The sequence below is a fragment of the Pinus tabuliformis genome, chromosome 3_2 (genome assembly GCF_031772625.1).
Source record: "Pinus tabuliformis cultivar Carrire ecotype Pingquan chromosome 3_2, CPIR1, whole genome shotgun sequence".
Lineage (NCBI taxonomy): Eukaryota > Viridiplantae > Streptophyta > Pinopsida > Pinales > Pinaceae > Pinus > Pinus tabuliformis.
In genome coordinates, this window is record NC_142302.1 from 1278276737 (window position 1) to 1278294965 (window position 18229).

The 18229-nt window shown below is 39.4% G+C and overlaps 1 protein-coding gene across 7 annotated transcripts in view; it reads left to right on the forward strand.

Moving 5' to 3' along the window:
• LOC149185411 (uncharacterized) overlaps positions 1–18229 on the forward strand; it is a 272063-nt gene that overhangs the window by 226050 nt on the left and 27784 nt on the right. For all 7 annotated transcript variants that reach the window (XM_089417931.1, XM_089417926.1, XM_089417925.1 and 4 more), the window contains one exon: positions 10995–11165. In XM_089417931.1, coding sequence (XP_089274057.1) covers positions 10995–11165 — 171 coding nt within the window. The remainder of the gene's footprint in view (positions 1–10994; positions 11166–18229) is intronic.

Here is an 18229-nt window from a genome sequence, read left to right on the forward strand (position 1 = left end):
CCATGTTTGGCTCAGTTTAATGAACATCCTGTTGGTGCCATATGAATGATCTTCAGAGGAAGATTTTGTCCAGTTTGACCAGCATTGACTTCTCTGGTCAAGGTTTTTCTACTGCTGTCATAAAATATCAGTTTTGTATATTTTTACTATCTCTATCTCTCTGCTAAACTATTGAAGAATATAAGAAGAATTGATCAAGGGTTTCCCCACATTGGGGTTTGTCCTTGGCTAGTGCCACATCTTGTATCCTCTTGTCTTGGCTTATCTTCTACTGTTTATGTTTATGTTCTATCTGCATTTTACTATCTTACTGATGTGATTGCTAAATTGGATATTGATATTGGGCTAATTAAGAAATTGAAGTAAATTGCTTTTAAGCATAGAATATACCAAAATTAACATGGTATTAAAGCTAAGGTGAAGACAAAGCCCAAGCAAGAGTGAGAGCAGTCACCGAAGACAGTTGGAAAGGACAAAAGGCTCAATGGGTTCCTCACGCCACTTCCTAGCTGAAGACAAGCTCCGTGAAAAGTATGACTATCACGGATGGAAGATGTCTCTTGACCTGACATTGGAAGAACAAGAAGTGTTGGATTATGTGAGGGGTAAAATCCCCGAGCCTCCATCAAATGCACTGGCTGCTATAAAGAATAGGTACACGAAGGCTGAAGTCAAAGCGAAGAAGATTATTAGAGATTCCATTGACAATCATCTAGTGGCCTACATCTCTGATCTAAACACCTCCAAGGAAATCTATGACAGGTTGGTCAACATGTTCAAGGTTAGTGATGCAAATCAAATTTTGTTTCTCAAAAATAAGTTGAAGAATATTAAGGGCAAGGACGAGGATATTCAGTCCTACTTCTTAAGGATCACTGAGATCAAGAATGATCTTCTATCGATTGGAGAAATCATATCTGATAAGGAACTTACTATCACTACCCTTGGAGGACTCCCACTCGAGTGGTATATATTTAGAACCACTATTCTCAATAATGATCGAATTCCGGGATTCGAAGAATTAACGTTGAGATGCATTCAAGAAGAAATAAGAATGATGGAGCAAGAAATGCCTTCGAATAGAGGCAACCCCACTGCTTTCTCCGCTCAAGCCAAAAGGAGAAACAATGCAGGGTCTAGAGGTCACCTCAATGGAAAGCCCGGATCTAAGTATTGAAGAAAGGGTAGGTGCTTTGTTTGCAATAAGTTTGGCCACTATGCGAGGGAGTGTCCAAATAGAAGGGACACATCGCATGATGATGATCACAATCATTCCAGGGGCAACTTCAACAACAATGTTCGAAGGAATGACAAGTACAATGGCAAATGAAAAAGGAATGCAGGACATCAAGGAAATGGTTGACCCTCCAAGAAAGCAAGGAACTCTAGGTATGAAGAATCAAATTTTGTTAACAATAAGCAAAAGGAGTATTATCTTATATCGACCCTCTCCACTACCTCTCTTCCGGACACTTTGGGGCATTGGCTTATTGATAGTGGTGTTTCAAGGCATTTCACCGGATACAAGGAAGCTCTCTCTAATCTGATAAAGAAGGAACCAGACTTGGATATTATTCTTGGAGACGATGCCACCTATCCCGTAAGGGGTATAGGGAATGTTACCCTTCAATTGAATCAGGGTAACACGATTCATTTACAATAAGTTCTATATAAGAACTTGGTGTCCATTTTGGCAATGGAAGACAAAGGTTACAAGGTGGCATTCATCAGTGGAAAGGTACGTGTTTGGAAAAGCAAATTTATAGATGCTTTTACTCTTGAGTTCGGGGTTGGCCCTTTGTATCAAGTTGCAGGAAGTCCATTGGGGACCATGTCTTGTGACACATCTCTTCAATCTGAACTACGGCACCAGAGGTTTGCCCATCTTCATTGTAAGGCCCTACCCGATGTGAGACAAATGGTGACAGGGATGTTTGAGGTCAAAGAAGAGCATGCAGGTATATGTCCGGGATGTACAAGGGAAAGCTTACAAGGGAACTATTCCCCTCAAGTAATAGCAAGACCACAGATGTGGAACAACCTGAGGTGTTTGAGGTTCATGACTAGGAATCTCATATATGTAGGTTGAAGAAAGCTCTCTATGGTTTGAAGCAAGCACCCTGGGCTTGGTATGAGAGAATCAATGGCTATCTGATGAAGTTGGGATTCACTAGGAGTGAAGCCGATCCGAACCTTTACTTTAACGTTAAAGATGATAAATCTCTCATACTGGTGCTTTATATGGATGACCTCTTTCTAACAGGTGCAGACCCTCTCATTCACAAACGTAAGAGGGAGTTGGATTCCGAATTTGAAATGAAGGACCCAGGACTGATGCACTACTTCCTAGGGTTGGAGGTCTGGCAAAAGCCAGGAGAAATTTTCCTATTTGAAGGAAATTATGTTGTGAAGATATTGGAAAGATTTGGGATGGTGGACTGCAAGCCTGTGACTACCCCGATGGAGCTTAACTTTAAGAAGTTATGCGGTAGTGCTGTTGGACCTGAATTGGGTAATGCTTCTGAGTATCGTCAACTCATAGGAGCATTGATGTTCTTGGTGAATTCCTGTCTGAATATATGTTTTGTAGTTAACACATTGAGCCAATATATGGTTGAGCCTCATCACTTACATTTGATTGGTGCCAAGAATCTTCTGAGATATCTTTGGGGCACAATCACTCATGGACTGAGATACACTGCTAGAGATGTGAGGCTAAATGGTTATTCTGATACTGATTGGACTGGAGTATGGTGGACCGCAAAAGCACCTCTGAGTGTTGTTTCTCTTTGGGTTCTGCTTCAATATCTTGGATGAGCAGGAAGCAGAAGTTGGTCGCTTTGAACACGCTGAGGTCGGATAACATAGTTGCGAGTATGACCTCGTGTGAAGCTGCCTGGTTGGGGAAGCTCTTTAGTGAGTTGTTTGGACATGTGCTGGATACCACCGTGATCCTCTGCGACAACCAGAGTGGGATCCGATTATCAAAGAATCCCGTATGTCATGATCACTCCAAGCACATAGACGTCAGGTACCACTTTATCCGGGATATGGTACAACGAGGAGCAATAAGGCTCCATCACATTGGGACTAATGAGTAGGTCGCCGACATTCAGACGAAGCCCCTGGGAAAGGTCAAATTCTTGACTTTCTAAGAACGACTAAGAGTCGTGAAGAGACCCTCTTATGAGATTCTTGTATGATATGAATATTGAGCTCTGGGAGCTCTGAGGGGTATGGGGCACTTCTTGTAGCAATGAGCAACCATAGGGTGAGTGGTTCAACCTTCCTCTAGTGGTTTGCTATGTAGGCAGGATGACGTTGTAATTTCTAAGTCTAACTGTTAGAAACCCTTAATGTACTTTACTGATTTATTCCTACCTACTTGTTCTGTTAATTAACAAGTTATTTACCATGTAAATACTGGAAATAAATACAAGTACATGCTTAACACATTACAAATTATCAATTGAAGGAAACAAAACAAGCACACAAGTGACACCATTGTTTTTGGACCAATGCCACTAGAAAACCCAATGCGGGAAAACCAATGTAGCTATCTGAGCGTTTGATTTATTAAGTAGTTTCAGAATACAATCTGTGTGCCAAAACCGGCTCGCAAAACAGAGAAAAAATCTCGGTAGTAGTACCTCTCACTCGGAGATAGATGTTCTAGCTGAAACCCCGGATAATCACTCTGGCAGCTTCACAGCTCCAATCTACTCCACGAAACCCCAGCGTCAGCCTCCGGGGACAGCGTTAGCCCTTTTTGTCCCACCGTTTTCCTAGTGTCACTTTGGCTTGGCCTACGTCAACCTTTGGAGGCACTGCGTCAGCCCTCTAGCCCTTTGCGTCACCCACGCTAGCCCTCTGAGGCATTGCACAACTCCTGGCTGGCTCTGCATGAACCCTGGTTGGTTCTACGTCCCTCACTCTCGGCTACTACACTGATCCTCTTGGTGCTATCTTTGCCTCTCTGCTTCTGTATTCACTACCCCTCAGCTGCAACTTTGATCACTGTTTCGACTTCCTTAGCAAACCCAGCTCCAGAAAGTCGAAATCATGATCAACTCGGTGTGTTCTCCAAGTGATCCTCAAGCCTCCTCTTATACTTTTCTCGTTGACAAATCAACGACCAGGATTAAGTCCCTAATCAATGGCTAAGATTAGATCTGGCTTGATCCATGACTTTTGGACCATTCTAACACAGTTTTATATTAATTCACATTAATATTTTATTTTCCCTAAGTTTAGACTTACGGACTCCATTAGAAATATTAATTATTTTAATATCTCCTAAACTTTTTAGAATCTACCCAAACCCTTTCTAGGTATTGGAGATCTCATGTGCCTTAGTCTCTCCACCAATTTTCGTGGCTCGAGCACATCCGATGCTACCCCAAATCAACATATGAGTGGTTCATCCTTCTCCTGTTGAGACACAATCATAGCGTGAGTGGTCTAGCCTTCCACTAGTGATCTATTGTGTACAGGGTGAGTGGTTCAGCCTTCCCCTGGGGCACCCCATGGCGACATGTAGGCAGGATGAGTGGTTCATCATTCTCCTACTGAGACATCCTACCCATGCAGTCCGGGACTCATGGGAAGTACCTCTCATCTAGCCAGTGAATAGGGAAATGAGAATAGGGACCATAGTACTATCGATGGATGCATCGTGTACCACCGTACTCCCTACGCTAGGATGACCGATATTGATCTGGGATCAATTGGAACTGACTTCGGGTCAGTAAGAGTGGTATGAGACACTCTCTTTATTTGGAACTGATTTCAGATCAGTAAGAGTGGTATGAGACACTTTCCTTATATGGGACTGACTTCAGCTTAGTAGAGAATGGTATGATATATTCTTGATCTCTTCTTCTTCTTCATAGTTTAGTAGAGCAGAGCAGTGCATTGATGACAAAGATAGTACCGACTGATAAATGGATTAGTACATGGAGTTCTCCCCAGTTGAGAGGAAGTATTAAAATTGGCAACTAGGGCCAAACTCCATGTAACTCACCTTATTTATGGCAGCTGATATTTTTCTTGGATTCCTCTCTTCAAGAGGTGTAGGAATGATCTAAAGATCATCCGATTCCGACATGTATTTATGGAGATATAAATTTATTTATATTATTTGACAATTTGTCAAGGTCGGCCAGCAACCAAATAACCCCCAGCTCAATCTCAACGTTGCATTTAAATAGAGGAGGCCTCAATTCATTTGACACACACATCACTCTTGATCTCTCCTCTCCACTCGTTTAGGTTTGTCCTCTCACAAGGAGGACATAGTGGAAAGGGTCATCTAAGAGAGCCCTAGATGCAGTCATCTAAGGTCATCTAGTCATGAAGAAAGCCCTAGCCGCAGGTGAAGAGGAGACTTAGCCACAGTCAAAGGGAGAGCCCTAGCCGCAGTTAATGGAGACATCTAGCCGAAGTCAACAGAGACATCTAGCCGCTGTCAAGGGAGATCTAGCTGCAATAAAGGAGGCCTAATGCGCAGCAAAAGGAAGGCTTGCATCTGCAGCTAAGGAGAACCTAAACCATAGCAAGAGGGAGGCCTTAAACCGCAACAAGAGTATGCCGTAGCCGCAACAAGAAGGAGCATTCCGCGTGGGTGAAATAAGGATGTTCTGAAGCTATTTTAGGGAGACCGAAAGGCTGAAAGGAGGCCGAGTTAGAGGAGCTCAGGATCAGATCTGTTGGGGTATCATTGGAGGGACAATGAATAAGGTTTACGCTGCCTAGAAGCTACAAGAAAACTGTGTGTTAGGCCCACTGTTTTTAAAAAACGCTGGCTCGGAACCAACTCGGCCGAGTTGGTTCGAGCCAGACCTCCCAACACTGACCTGACCTAGGAAACAGTTTGGCTGACTGGGTTAATATCGAGCCGGCCGAGTTATATAACAACTCAGTTGGCTCGGTATTAACCTGGCCGGCTCGGCCGAGTCCGTATTAACTCGGTCGGGTTGCGTATAGCGGCCCAACAACCCATAAAAGTTGCAATTTTTTTTTAAATGTTAAGTGTGGGGGACTCCAAAGCAAATTATTTTTTGTTGAGGAGCATTTGAGTGAGAATTTCAGTGAGAGTTTATGAGGAGTTGTTGAGTTTGTTTTTGGAGTAGTAGTGAGGAGTTTTGGGCAAGCATTATAGCTGGAGTGAGGAGCTTCTTGGGTAGCCATTTGGAGCAGCATTGAGGAGTTGGTTTCTTGGAGCAAGCTTGAGGAGGCAGTTTGTGCCTGGATGTATTTTTTTCACTTGTAGAAATCTATTTTTGCTTATTAAATTTTATGTGCAGATCTTGAAATCCTAAAGAGTGTTTTTTGTGAAAGAAATGAACATTGAATCAATGTTTTTTTTTTTGTTTTCATTTTCAGATTTTTTGCTTTCATTTCCAAGTCAAAAAATGGCACCTAGAGTGAAAGATGCTGCTTGGGCATATCTTGAAATGGTTGATGGTCAAATGCATTGCAAACTTTGCCATAGGAAAATTAAGGAAGGTCCTGGGGGCATTAATAGGCTGAAACAACACTTGGCGAGAATTAGAGGCCAAATTACTCCATGTACCTCACCAAAAATTGGGGAGATTAGGAAGGATTTGTTAGCTAGCTTTGAAAAGTTTAAAGAAGACAAGGCTAGGCAAAAAGAGTTAGAGGCTGAAATTGGGAGGAAGAGGAATATACAAAAAATGCTGGCTACAAATCCCCATTTTGATTTTGAGGGTTTTTCCTCTATCTCTTGTACTGATGCATCCAACCCCTTCCGATATGTTCCTCCCTCTTTTGAGTCTATTCAAGAAAAGGAAAAGGGTAGAATGAAAAAGGGTGATATGAATATCAAAAGTTATTTCACTCCCTCCTCTCCATCAGATGCACATGGTCCTCAAGCTAGTAGAAGTCAAATGCAACCCACTTTAGATGACCATTGGAAGAAAGAATTGAGGGAGACTTCTTGTGATTACATAGATAGATGGTGGTATGATGTTGATATTCCCTTCAATGCTTCTCGTTCACCATATTATGAGCCTATGTTTGATGCCATACATGCTACTGGAAAAGGCTTCAAAGGCCCTACTATGCATGAGCTAAGGGGGTATCGTTTGCAGAAAGAAATTTTATCCATTAATGACTATTTGAAATATTTCAAGGACTCATGGGCAAGAACAGGATGTACCGTCATGTCAGATGGATGGACTGATCAAAGACACTGTACCATCATAAACTTTCTTATCTTCTGCCCACAGGGAACCATGTTTCTAAAATCAGTTGATGCATCTGATAAGGTAAAAGATGGGCAATTGTTATTTCAACTATTGGATGAGGTTGTTGAGGAGGCGGGGGTGGCTAATGTTGTTCAAGTCATCACAGATAATGCCTCTAACTATGTTCTTGTTGGTAAACCGTTAGAGGAAAAACACAAGACCATCTTTTGGACCCCATGTGCTGCACATTGCATAGACCTCATGCTTGAGGATATGGCAAATTATACTGGGTCAAAAACACTGTAGATCATGCCAAAAGCATAACAAAATTTATCGACAATCATTCATGGATTTTGAGCCTCATGAGGAAACACACAGGGGGTAGGGATATTATTAGGCCTGCCATCACTAGATTTGCTACTCATTTTTTGACATTGCAATCTATGCTTTCACAACATAGAAACTTGCAAAAGTTTTTTTCCAGTGAAGAATGGAATCTAAGCCAGTGGTCTCACAAACTGAAAGGCAAAGAATTGAAAAAGAAAGTTAATGAATAAATATTTTGGAGAAAGGTAGCAGAGATTGTGAAGCTTGCTGAGCCACTGGTTAAGGTGTTGCGGTTGGTGGATGGGGAAAGATTGGCTATGGGCTTCATTTATGAGGCTATGGATCAAGCAAAGGAGCAAATAAAGAGGGCATACAAGAATAAAGTGGCCAAGTATGGGCCCATTTGGGCAATCATTGATGAAAGATGGAACAATCAACTCCATCACCCTATACATGTAGTTGGGTATTTTTTGAACCCACGGTATCATTATAAAGCTAAGGCGACAGGAGCTTTGAGGGGGGAGGTTAGAGATGGACTGATTGACTGCATTGATCGCATGATTCCATTGGAGTGTGATCAACTGGAGATACACCGACAGGTCACAACCTTCACCAATGCCTCAGGTACCTTTGGGAAGAACCTAGCAAAGATTGCAAGGGAAGCAGATGAGCCAGGTAAACAAAAATTTCATTTTTCAAATTCTTAGTACTTATTTTGTTAAATCGTTTCTAATTTGAAAGCTAGATATAATCTGTAATTTTGTTGAGCTAACTCATTACACTCCTATGTTTTTTGCAGCACAATGGTGGGAGGCTTTTGGTAGCCATTGTCCTGAATTGCAGAAGTTTGCAATTCGTATTTTGAGTCAAACTTGCAGTGCTACTGGGTGTGAGCGCAATTGGTTTGTCTTTGAGAGGATTCACACAAAGAAGAGAAACCATTTGGATAAAAAACGGTTAAATGATCTAGTCTATGTCCAATACAAACTTCGGCTCAGGCGCAACCAATTGTTGAACAAAAGACCTGATTCAGATCCCATTGTGTTGGAAGACATTGATCCAACATCAGATTGGGTAGTGGAGAGTCATCCAACAGAGTTTGCTTTTGATGAGGATATGGATTATGAATTACAGACGATAGCATCACTCGAACATAATGTTCAGTTGAATGCAAATCCTGATCAACTTGTACCAGCCTCAGCGTCACAGCTAGCAAGTCCTCCAGTCGCAGGCGCTTCCTCTACTCAGCCATGACAGAAGCGTATATCTCATCTATCTCAGCTTGCATCTGCTGCACAGTCTGCTAGTGCTACCACTTCTACAGTTGCAGTTGGAGATGATGTTGAGGAGGAGTCATGGGGCCCCCTGTCTAACTCTAATGATGATCCAGAGATTGATCCACATGATCTTGGCTCCTCTGGCAGTAGCTAGTAGTATTGTTCACAATTTACTTTTGTTGTAGAGGCCATTTCTAGCCTCCTTGGTTATGTGTTTTTGTTTTGATCTCTATATCACAATTCATGATCATGTATGTATTGGACAGTGCACTGGGTGCCATTTTGATATAATGGATATATTCATGAGCCTACTTTGATCATATGTTGTCTTCTATCTATATTCTAATGCTGTGTGTTTGGAAACATGAATGAAAATCTTTAAAATTATGTTTTTTTATTAAAAAAAATATTTAATGTATTTTTTACAACGACTTAGTCATTGAAATCGAGTCGACCAAGTCGATACCGAGTCGGAGTCGGAGTCAACCCTCGGCCGAGTCGGAGTCCGAGTCGGAGTTTTAAAACATTGGTTAGGCCGCAGGCCATAACACCACAGGCAAAGATTGTGTATGGGTGTTTGAGGGCTTATATATGGCCAGATCAATAGCATAACGTAGGAGATGTCTTGTGAGGTAATACTGCTGAGATTAAAGGCTGTTTTGATGACTGTTACAATTTGGTGCCCTAACCAGTCATCATGATGACAACATCAATACTATTGTTGATTGTGTGAAGGATGAGGACTGAAGATTGATGCTCTAACTTCTGAAGCAGTAACAACAAGAAGACAATAGCATTCTGGGAGATATATTGGATCAAGCTTTGACCATGTTTGGCTCAGTTTAATGATCTTGTTGGTGCCATATGAATGATCTTCAGAGGAAGATCTTGTCCAGTATGACCAGCATTGACTTCTCTGGTCAAGGTTTTTCTACTGCTGTCATAAAATATCAGTTTTGTATATTTGTACTATCTATATCTCTCTGCTGAACTATTGAAGAATATAAGAAGAATTGATCAAGGGTTTCTCCACATTTGGGTTTGCCCCTCGTTGATGCCACATCTTGTGTCATCTTGTCTTGGCTTGTCTTCTACTATTTATGTTTATGTTCTATCCGCATTTTACTATTACACTGATGTGATAGCTAAACTGGATATTGATATTGGGCTAATTAAGAAATTGAAGTAAATTGCTCTTAAGCATAGAATATACCAAAATTAACAGACTTCCCCAAATGGGTGAAGGAGGGATGCTTAGGGGAAAAATTCCCCTAACTCCCAAGAAAAATAATTTCCTTATTAGATCCCACTTATAGAATGAAGGATGTAGAGATGTGATCTTACAATGGATCCCTTTGGGAAAGGGATTTTGAAGAAGAGTTTTGGAGAGAGAGCTTACAACAAGAGTCCCTCGAAGGAATCAAATGCTCTCTTCCAAATAGCTACAAGTTAAAAAGGAGTTGCAAAATAGATCCCTCTTATATAATGAGGGATGAAAGATTTAGTGAGAAAAACTTACAGTAAGCCCTCTTGTAAGAAAAGGGGCAAATGCTATGCTCTAAAACATTGAAAATTAGAAACAATTCCATAAAAGTTACAATTGGCCTGTGAGCAAACCCAAACAGAATCTCCTTTTACAAAAAATTTCAATGTCTTCCTTGAAGAATCTTTGAATGAAGAAGGCCCCTTAAAGGGGTTTACAAGGAGGAATGGTGGTTACATTTGGCTGTCCAAGGATTGTATTTTGATTGCTTCAAGATTTAAAGGTTTGGCACAATCCAAAAGTGTAGTGACTTTACTATGAGTGAACTTTGAATTCAAACCTAGTAACACAGTCTCAGTATTAGGTAGCAAACACGGCTGATGAGTCGCTTGTGTGGCCAGAAAGAGCATGCATAATGGTAAACACAAGATGACATAAAAAGCAGAGTTGGAGTTTAGTACAACTGCAGTTCTATTGCAAAGAATGGAGATTGGATGAGAAAAGTAAAATTCTTTTATATTTTGAAACAACTTTTAAACCTTCAAGTTGAAGATGAAACTAACAGCAGAAGGTATCATCAGCAGAAAGCTTTTGTTTTTGAATTTATTTTTGTATGCTAGCGCTTTGCTTTTAACAAGTACATTTAAAATCTTTCTCCTGAGCTCTGCATATGTGGTCATAAGTTCAAGTTTGTAACAGGCAATTGAAGCAGCCATTGAATGGAATCTAAGTACGGTTGAAGCTGGAGCTCAAGGAGAACACAAAGTCCAACGTGGTTACATGCCTGTGACAACGTATAGCTGTCATTACATTCCTGATAAAAGTTTTAAACAAGCAATCAGTGATTTCTTAACTCATGAGACTCCTCAGGTGAGTTTACAAATTTAATTGTTTGTTATTATGTTCCAGTAACTGTTTAATTGAGTTTCATTTTATATTTCAATTGTATAAAAGCACATGACAACCATTCTAGAAAATAAAAAGCATAATGAGCAATTTTAGAAGCCAGAAGATTTGAATTTAAACCACATAAAGATGAAGAGTCAAAAATACTTTCCTGGAAAGCCTGTTGTTTTGTCTTTATAGTTTTCTTATTGACCCAGTCCACTCTCAACGATGTGAAAGAAGCTTCTTGCTACAATCTTATTTAATGCTGAAAAGAGTTGTACCATATCGCAATTTTTTCTGAAGTAGAAAACCTATAGAAGAACAATTTCCAGCAAGTCTTCTCTATCCAATATGTTTCTTATTATGCTGTGAAAAACTGTTTTGAGTTGTCCATGATCTTACTCTTATTTATCCATGTAATGCGCCTTTAATTATTTTTTAAGGGTTATCGTATGGTCTTTTGCTATGTTACCAGGATTCAGATTCGGATATGGATATGGATACGGATACGGATGCGGGTCTGGATCCGGATCCGCTAGTTTTTTGAAAATCCAGGATCCGGATACGGCAAGGATATGTCACATACAAAAAAAAATATAATAATATTTTTAAAATTAAAAAAAACACTTTAGAGTTCAAAAATCAAATACTCCATGAAACCATCAAACACTTTTAGAACTGAAACCATTAGATATATTATAAATATGAAGACTGAAACACTGAAATGATGCATCCTCCCTCATACAAAGTAACAAAAAGGATCATAATATCATAAATGATAATAGTAAATACATTTACATATCCTCAAATGGATCTATATCTTCTGCATATTGCAACTCTACATCATGAATAGATGATGGGGGTCATGGAATGTAGGAAGTTGCATTAGTAGGCTAGACTGGTGGTGGAACAATATCCTCAAGTAGGTTGAGGTGAGTCATGGCATTTAGTGTCAGGTTCAAGTCAGAGATCTCAGGGTCTACATCCCACATCCTGCTCGGACCTTTTTTATACTTTGGTTCAACATGTGATAGAAGATGGAGGTTGGAATGAACATACACAAGATCCTCATCCTTTGCCACTCCCAGCCTGTTTCGCTTCACTGAATGGATGAAGCCATATGTACTCCAATTCCTCTCAGCTGATGAGGAACTAGCAATCTGTAATAACAACCTGGTGGCTAGAGTAGATACTAGAGAGATGAATGCTATCCCCGCCATGGAAGCCCCACCAAGTAATAGGATCAAGATGCCCTCGATCGTCCATAGCTACTGGATCTGAAAAGCTACCCGTAGACTGTACAAACCCTCCAAATTCTTGGCGGAATTCCGTTGCAACTCCCATATCTTTATAAATTTTCTTCAAAGTTGTTTTGCATCCTTGTACCACTTCAGAATCCTTGTTTGGCGTTGTTCTACCAGGTGAAGACAAAATTTTGGAATGATAGTATTTAGGGTGCAATGCATATGTGTTAAAATTAGCAACTAGGGCCAAACTTCATGTGGTCACTTATTAATGGAAGATGATATTTTTCTTGGATCCATCTCATCGAGAGGTGTAGGATTGATCTAAAGATCATCCGATTCCGATAAGTATTCATGGAGATATGAATTTATTTGTGTTATGGGACAATTCGTCAAGGTTGGTTAGCAACCAAATAAACCCCACTTGTGCTCAACGTTTTAGTATAAATAGAGGTGGTCTTCAAGTCATTTCAACACACTTGGGATCTCTTCCTCTCTACTTGTGTTTGGGTTTTAGTAGGAGGAGAGATCCTAAGGGATAACGCTGCCCTAATCTAGAGGGCATAAGTTGGAACTGCTGGGAACAACTGGAACTATCAGGAACTTCTGGAACTGTTGGGAAAGCTGATGTAGAGGGCAGAAGTTGGAACTGCCAGGAACTGTCGGAACAACCGGGAAAGCTGACGCAGAGGGCAGAAGCCGGAACTATCGGGAATAGCCAGAACTGCTGGGAACTGTTGGAGTGTTTATCTGGGGTTTCAACCAGAGCATTTGTTTTAGAAGGAAAGAAACATGCAAGGGACAAGCATGTATTGGTACAGCTAGCATGCAAGGGACAACTAGCATGCAACAACAAGCATGCTAAGGACAAAAAGCATGCTAGGGATAGCAAGCATGCTAAGGACAACAAGCATGCAAGGGACAACAAGCAAACAAGGTGCAGCGAACACATAGGTTAGTATGGCAACATGGTGCAACAATGGCACATAATGCAGTACAATAATGGGTATAGTCATGATTAATGAAGCATGATGAGATGCAACATAGTGATGATGGGTGTAGCATGGCGAGGCACAACATGATGACGAAATGCAACACAACGATAGGTGAAGGAGTCACCTTGGAGAATCAGTGGAAGCAGCATGTCTTCAACTGATCTCATGTATCATCTTCTTAGAGATGATCTATGCTCTTATCTAGATAAGTCAAAGTGTTGACTTCTGTTGTAAATGTACTATCTCTCTCTCTCTCTGCTGAACTATTGAAGAACATATAAGAAGAATTGATCAAGGGTTTCCCCACATTGGGGTTTGTCCCTGGCTAGCGCCACATTTTGTGTCCTCTTGTCTTGGTTTGTCTTCTGCGATTTATATTTATGTTCTATCTGCAGTTTACTTTAATGTTGACGTGATTGCTAATCTGGAAAAGATATTGAGTTAACTGTGAAAATTGAAATAAATTGCTCTAGCATAGAACATACCTAAAATTAACAATATGCCAAAATGTGTAATGGTGTGATCATTTTGTTCCACCTTTCTGTAACTATGTCCTTCACTACATAATAGAATGTTTCATAAGGGTCATTTTCACTTGTCGTGATAATTTCCCTTATCCTCTCCAACATACTATCAATGTTTTCATAAACTTCCCCCAAGCAAGGTGTATTTGTATCAAATGCCCTGATCAAGGTCAAGATTGGTTTAGTGAACCATAGAAGGTATTGGACCTTGTCCCACCATGCATCATCAAGAATGATGGACTTGATTTTTTGCCTTCTATCAGAAGTGGAAGTCCTCCATGATTCCCAAAGAGGGTCAATGACCATTGCTTGGCTCATCTCCTAATCCGGATTTAAGCAGGAACACAATAGATTACAGAGATAACCATAAATATAGAGATGCGATAACCATAAAAATAGAGATGCAGCGGAAATAATACTTCATTTCATTAATGGAGAATATTGAAATATGCTTACAAATAGAAATAAACCAGCTAGGGCGATGGTAGCTTATCTCTGAGAAGAGATGTGTCGGCTACATGCCTTTGAACTGTTTCGAACTGTGTTACAATGAGGCTCGAGGGCCTATTTATTGTTGAGAAACAATGGAAAACCCTTCACATTCCAAAACCTAACCCTAGAAGATGAAACGCCAAATTGTGGGCCCCGTTTTTGGGTAAGTTGGTACATCAACTTCCTGGGGTCGCCAATTGGTCGTACTATCTCTGTTTGACGCACATGATAGCCCGTTGGAAAGATCTCTCCGAGGACTACGACAGAAAAGACGATTTTTATCAGAAAAGTCGCTGGCCGTGGATTTCCCAAAAAACATCATTTAGGGCCTCAAAACGGCTCCAGAAGTTTAGGACCCGAAAAACTGCTAAAAATAGTAAACTATGCTATAATTAAGGAAACTGAAAAACTGAAAGAGACAGTTGTGGGGGTCCCAATGGGATAGGTGGGTGGCCACCAACATCCACCTGGATCATCTCCACAAGCCTTTTTATGACAAGAGTGTGAGAGGCAAAACGAGTTTCGGCAACCTACAAGTTTCAAAATGACAAAAAGTCAAATCTCAAATGAGAAATCATTTGTAGTTAAAATTAAGAATTTCCAATACAAATTTGAAATAATATTGATTAAAAAAATAGTTCCTTCAATAGCTCCAACTTTGCAAAACCTCGATATATGGCTTGAGACATTGAATAATTGGTTATAAACATTTGGATTTCTTTTGCTGCTACATATATTTCATTAATCCATTTGATCTCACCAATCTTGGCAAGCATAAGGTTCAATGAATGCATTGCACATGGAGTCCAAAAAATGTGATCATATCGACTCTCCACAATCAAACTTGCAGCTTTACAAACTTGTGCATTGTCCATAATGACTTCGACAACATTATGTGGCCCCACACCTTTTATTGCATCAATAAGAATTGCGGATACAAAAAATGCATCTTTCTCTATTCCATTGCAATCAATGGCCTTCAAAAACATTGCCCCTTAGGGGCATACTGCAACAACATTAATTAATGGGTGGTTTCTTTGGTCTCTTCATCCATCATAAATGATGGACACCCCTGTTTCTCCCCATGTATTCCGGATTGCCTGTAGTTGTCTATCCACGGATTGTTTCTCTGACGCCAACAAAGTAGTGCAAACTTTTTCATATCCAGGGATTTTATACCCTTTTGGTGCTTCATTAATTGCCTTAATCATTTGTTGCCAATAAGGGGAACGCACCAAATTGAATGCTAGCCCATTTGCATAGATGCAACGAGCTACATGTTCATCAGCTATGTCTTTACTTTGATTATTGAAACAGATTTCAAGAGGGCATAGAGTGGGCTTTTATTAGTTGTGGCAGCAGGCCTAGATGGCAGTGGAGGCCTAGTTGTAGAGATTTTCACAAGGTGTTTTCCCTTAGCAAGCTTCCTATCAGCTTCTTGTAAAGATGCATAGAATTTCATTTCTCCAGGACTCAAACCTTGGCCAGGTTTTCCATTTGCATCTTTTGGCCCGGTGCATACTTGCACCCTTGTATTAGTTTGACCAGTGAGATGGGCCTTCACTCTAGTATATGAGCCATTTTTATATCTTGGCATTCATTGTACTTCCATTTAAACGAACCACCTTCGGGATTTTTTTCTCTACATACTGCCATAGAAGAGATTTTGGGTTTGTTTTGATGATTTCCCCTTCACTATGCTGACGCTGTGATGGTTCCATAATGATAATGGTCTATAGGTTACTGCATATAAAATTCAAATTATAATATATTATCAATAAACAATTAAAAATTAAAATACACAATTAATTTATTAAATACATAAAAATTAAAATACATTAAAATTTAAAAAGAAATACATTTAAAATAGTAAATAGTAAATACATTCAATAAAAAGGATAAAAAATTGGAAAGGGTAATTAAAAAATGTGTTAAATAATCTTTAGGAATCTACGATCTTTCATTTCTACTTATGTTATTATATAATATATACATGCTAGAGATGACAAATATAACTTTATAAAGATATATATTATGGAGAGAACAATAAATGCCTAATGGAGAGAATATGGAGAGAATATATACAAACAAAATATAATGAATAATTAGCAATGTGGAGAGAACAATAAATGCCTAATGGAGAGAATATGGAGAGAATATATACAAACAAAATATAATGAATAACTAGCAATATGGAGAGAACAATAATTTGATAAACAACAAACTACTTAAAGCTCCATCTCATGGCCTCCCTAAACTACAGTTATTTAAGACAGCCAAGTGGCGCCATATCACGAGTGTTATGACCATGTTAGGCATTGCCGCATATCTCAACCCTCCATTCATTTTGATTTTATTTAATCATCTATAAAATATAAATATCATATGATTTGGAATATTGAAAGTTGAAATGCACAGGTAAATATTATGATTTATTTTTAAAAATAGCACTATCGGGCCTCAGCAACGAAAAACAAGAAAACAATTTAGTATTTACATTTACGATTTTACCTTTGTCAGCTGAGCGACAACAAAGACTTCGGCTGAGCGTTCCTGGCGACAACAAAGGCTTCGACTGAGCGTTCCTGGCGACAACGACTGAGCGTTAGTCCTGACTGACAATGACTTCCTCGACGACTCTATTGCTGTGCACAGTCGTGTTGTTCAATTCCGATCGGCGACGACTTCCAACTTCTTGTCGCTGTGCTCAGTGGGCTGTTGACGACTTCCAGTGACTCACGAGTTCCAACCTCCAATCCTATTGTTCCTCATGACTCCCGACTCATGAGTTTCAACCTCAAAAGACTACGCTGCTGTGTGAAGCAGGGGCTCAAGTGAATATTTAACAGTTGCTGCGTTGTTGTGTGAAGTAGTGGGATATTTAACACTGCTCGGTGTCAGTGCCAACAAAGGGGAGGGACCACAAGTTCATAAAGTTAAAAGTTAAAACCTAAAACAAAAATAACCTAAAACGATAATCAACTTTTCGTAAATGACTTCAACCCTGTTGTCGTGCAGATTGACACGACAACCCTCAGACCGGGGGCTGTCACTCTGATCCCCGATCCCTCCGTTTAAGCCTGTCTCCCGCGGCTAAGGGGGGTAGTCCCTGTGAGATGATGAGACCAACTGTCGACCAGTTGGTTGGGAGACACGAGACACGATCAAGATAAGCACTAAAATGATTTGATTAATTGAACAGACCAGTGCCTTAAGAGATTGTTATTAAAACGATTACTTGTTAAATGATATAGAAACATAAAACGTGAACAACAATCATTTTTCATAAAAAGGAATCAGCTAAATCACAATGCTCTTAGAATGACAAAAACGATATCCAGCAATTGAAAATTTTCAAAAAAAAATGAATGCTTTAAACCACCACGAATCATAAACCATTAACCAGATATCATATTTCGTATCTCAACTTGAAAATTTAGCATCTCAGCATAAAACATATAACGTGAAAATTCCTGAGACTGGCAAAAATAATTTCCCACAAAATTTTTTAAATCTTTTTTTTTAATTTTTTAATTTTTAATTTTTCGAATTTTTTTTTTTTTTGAAAAAATCTAACTATATGAAAATAAAAAAAAGGCCTAAAAATTTATAAATAAATCTTTTTACATTATTTATTTATTTATTTTTTTACATAAAAATGAAATTTTAAAAATCCTAAAATTTATAAAACTTTATTTAAACTAAAACTTAAAATCTAATTCTAACTGAAATCTAAAACATTAAAATAAAATCTACATAAAAGAAAACTATACAAATTTTAGATCAAATTA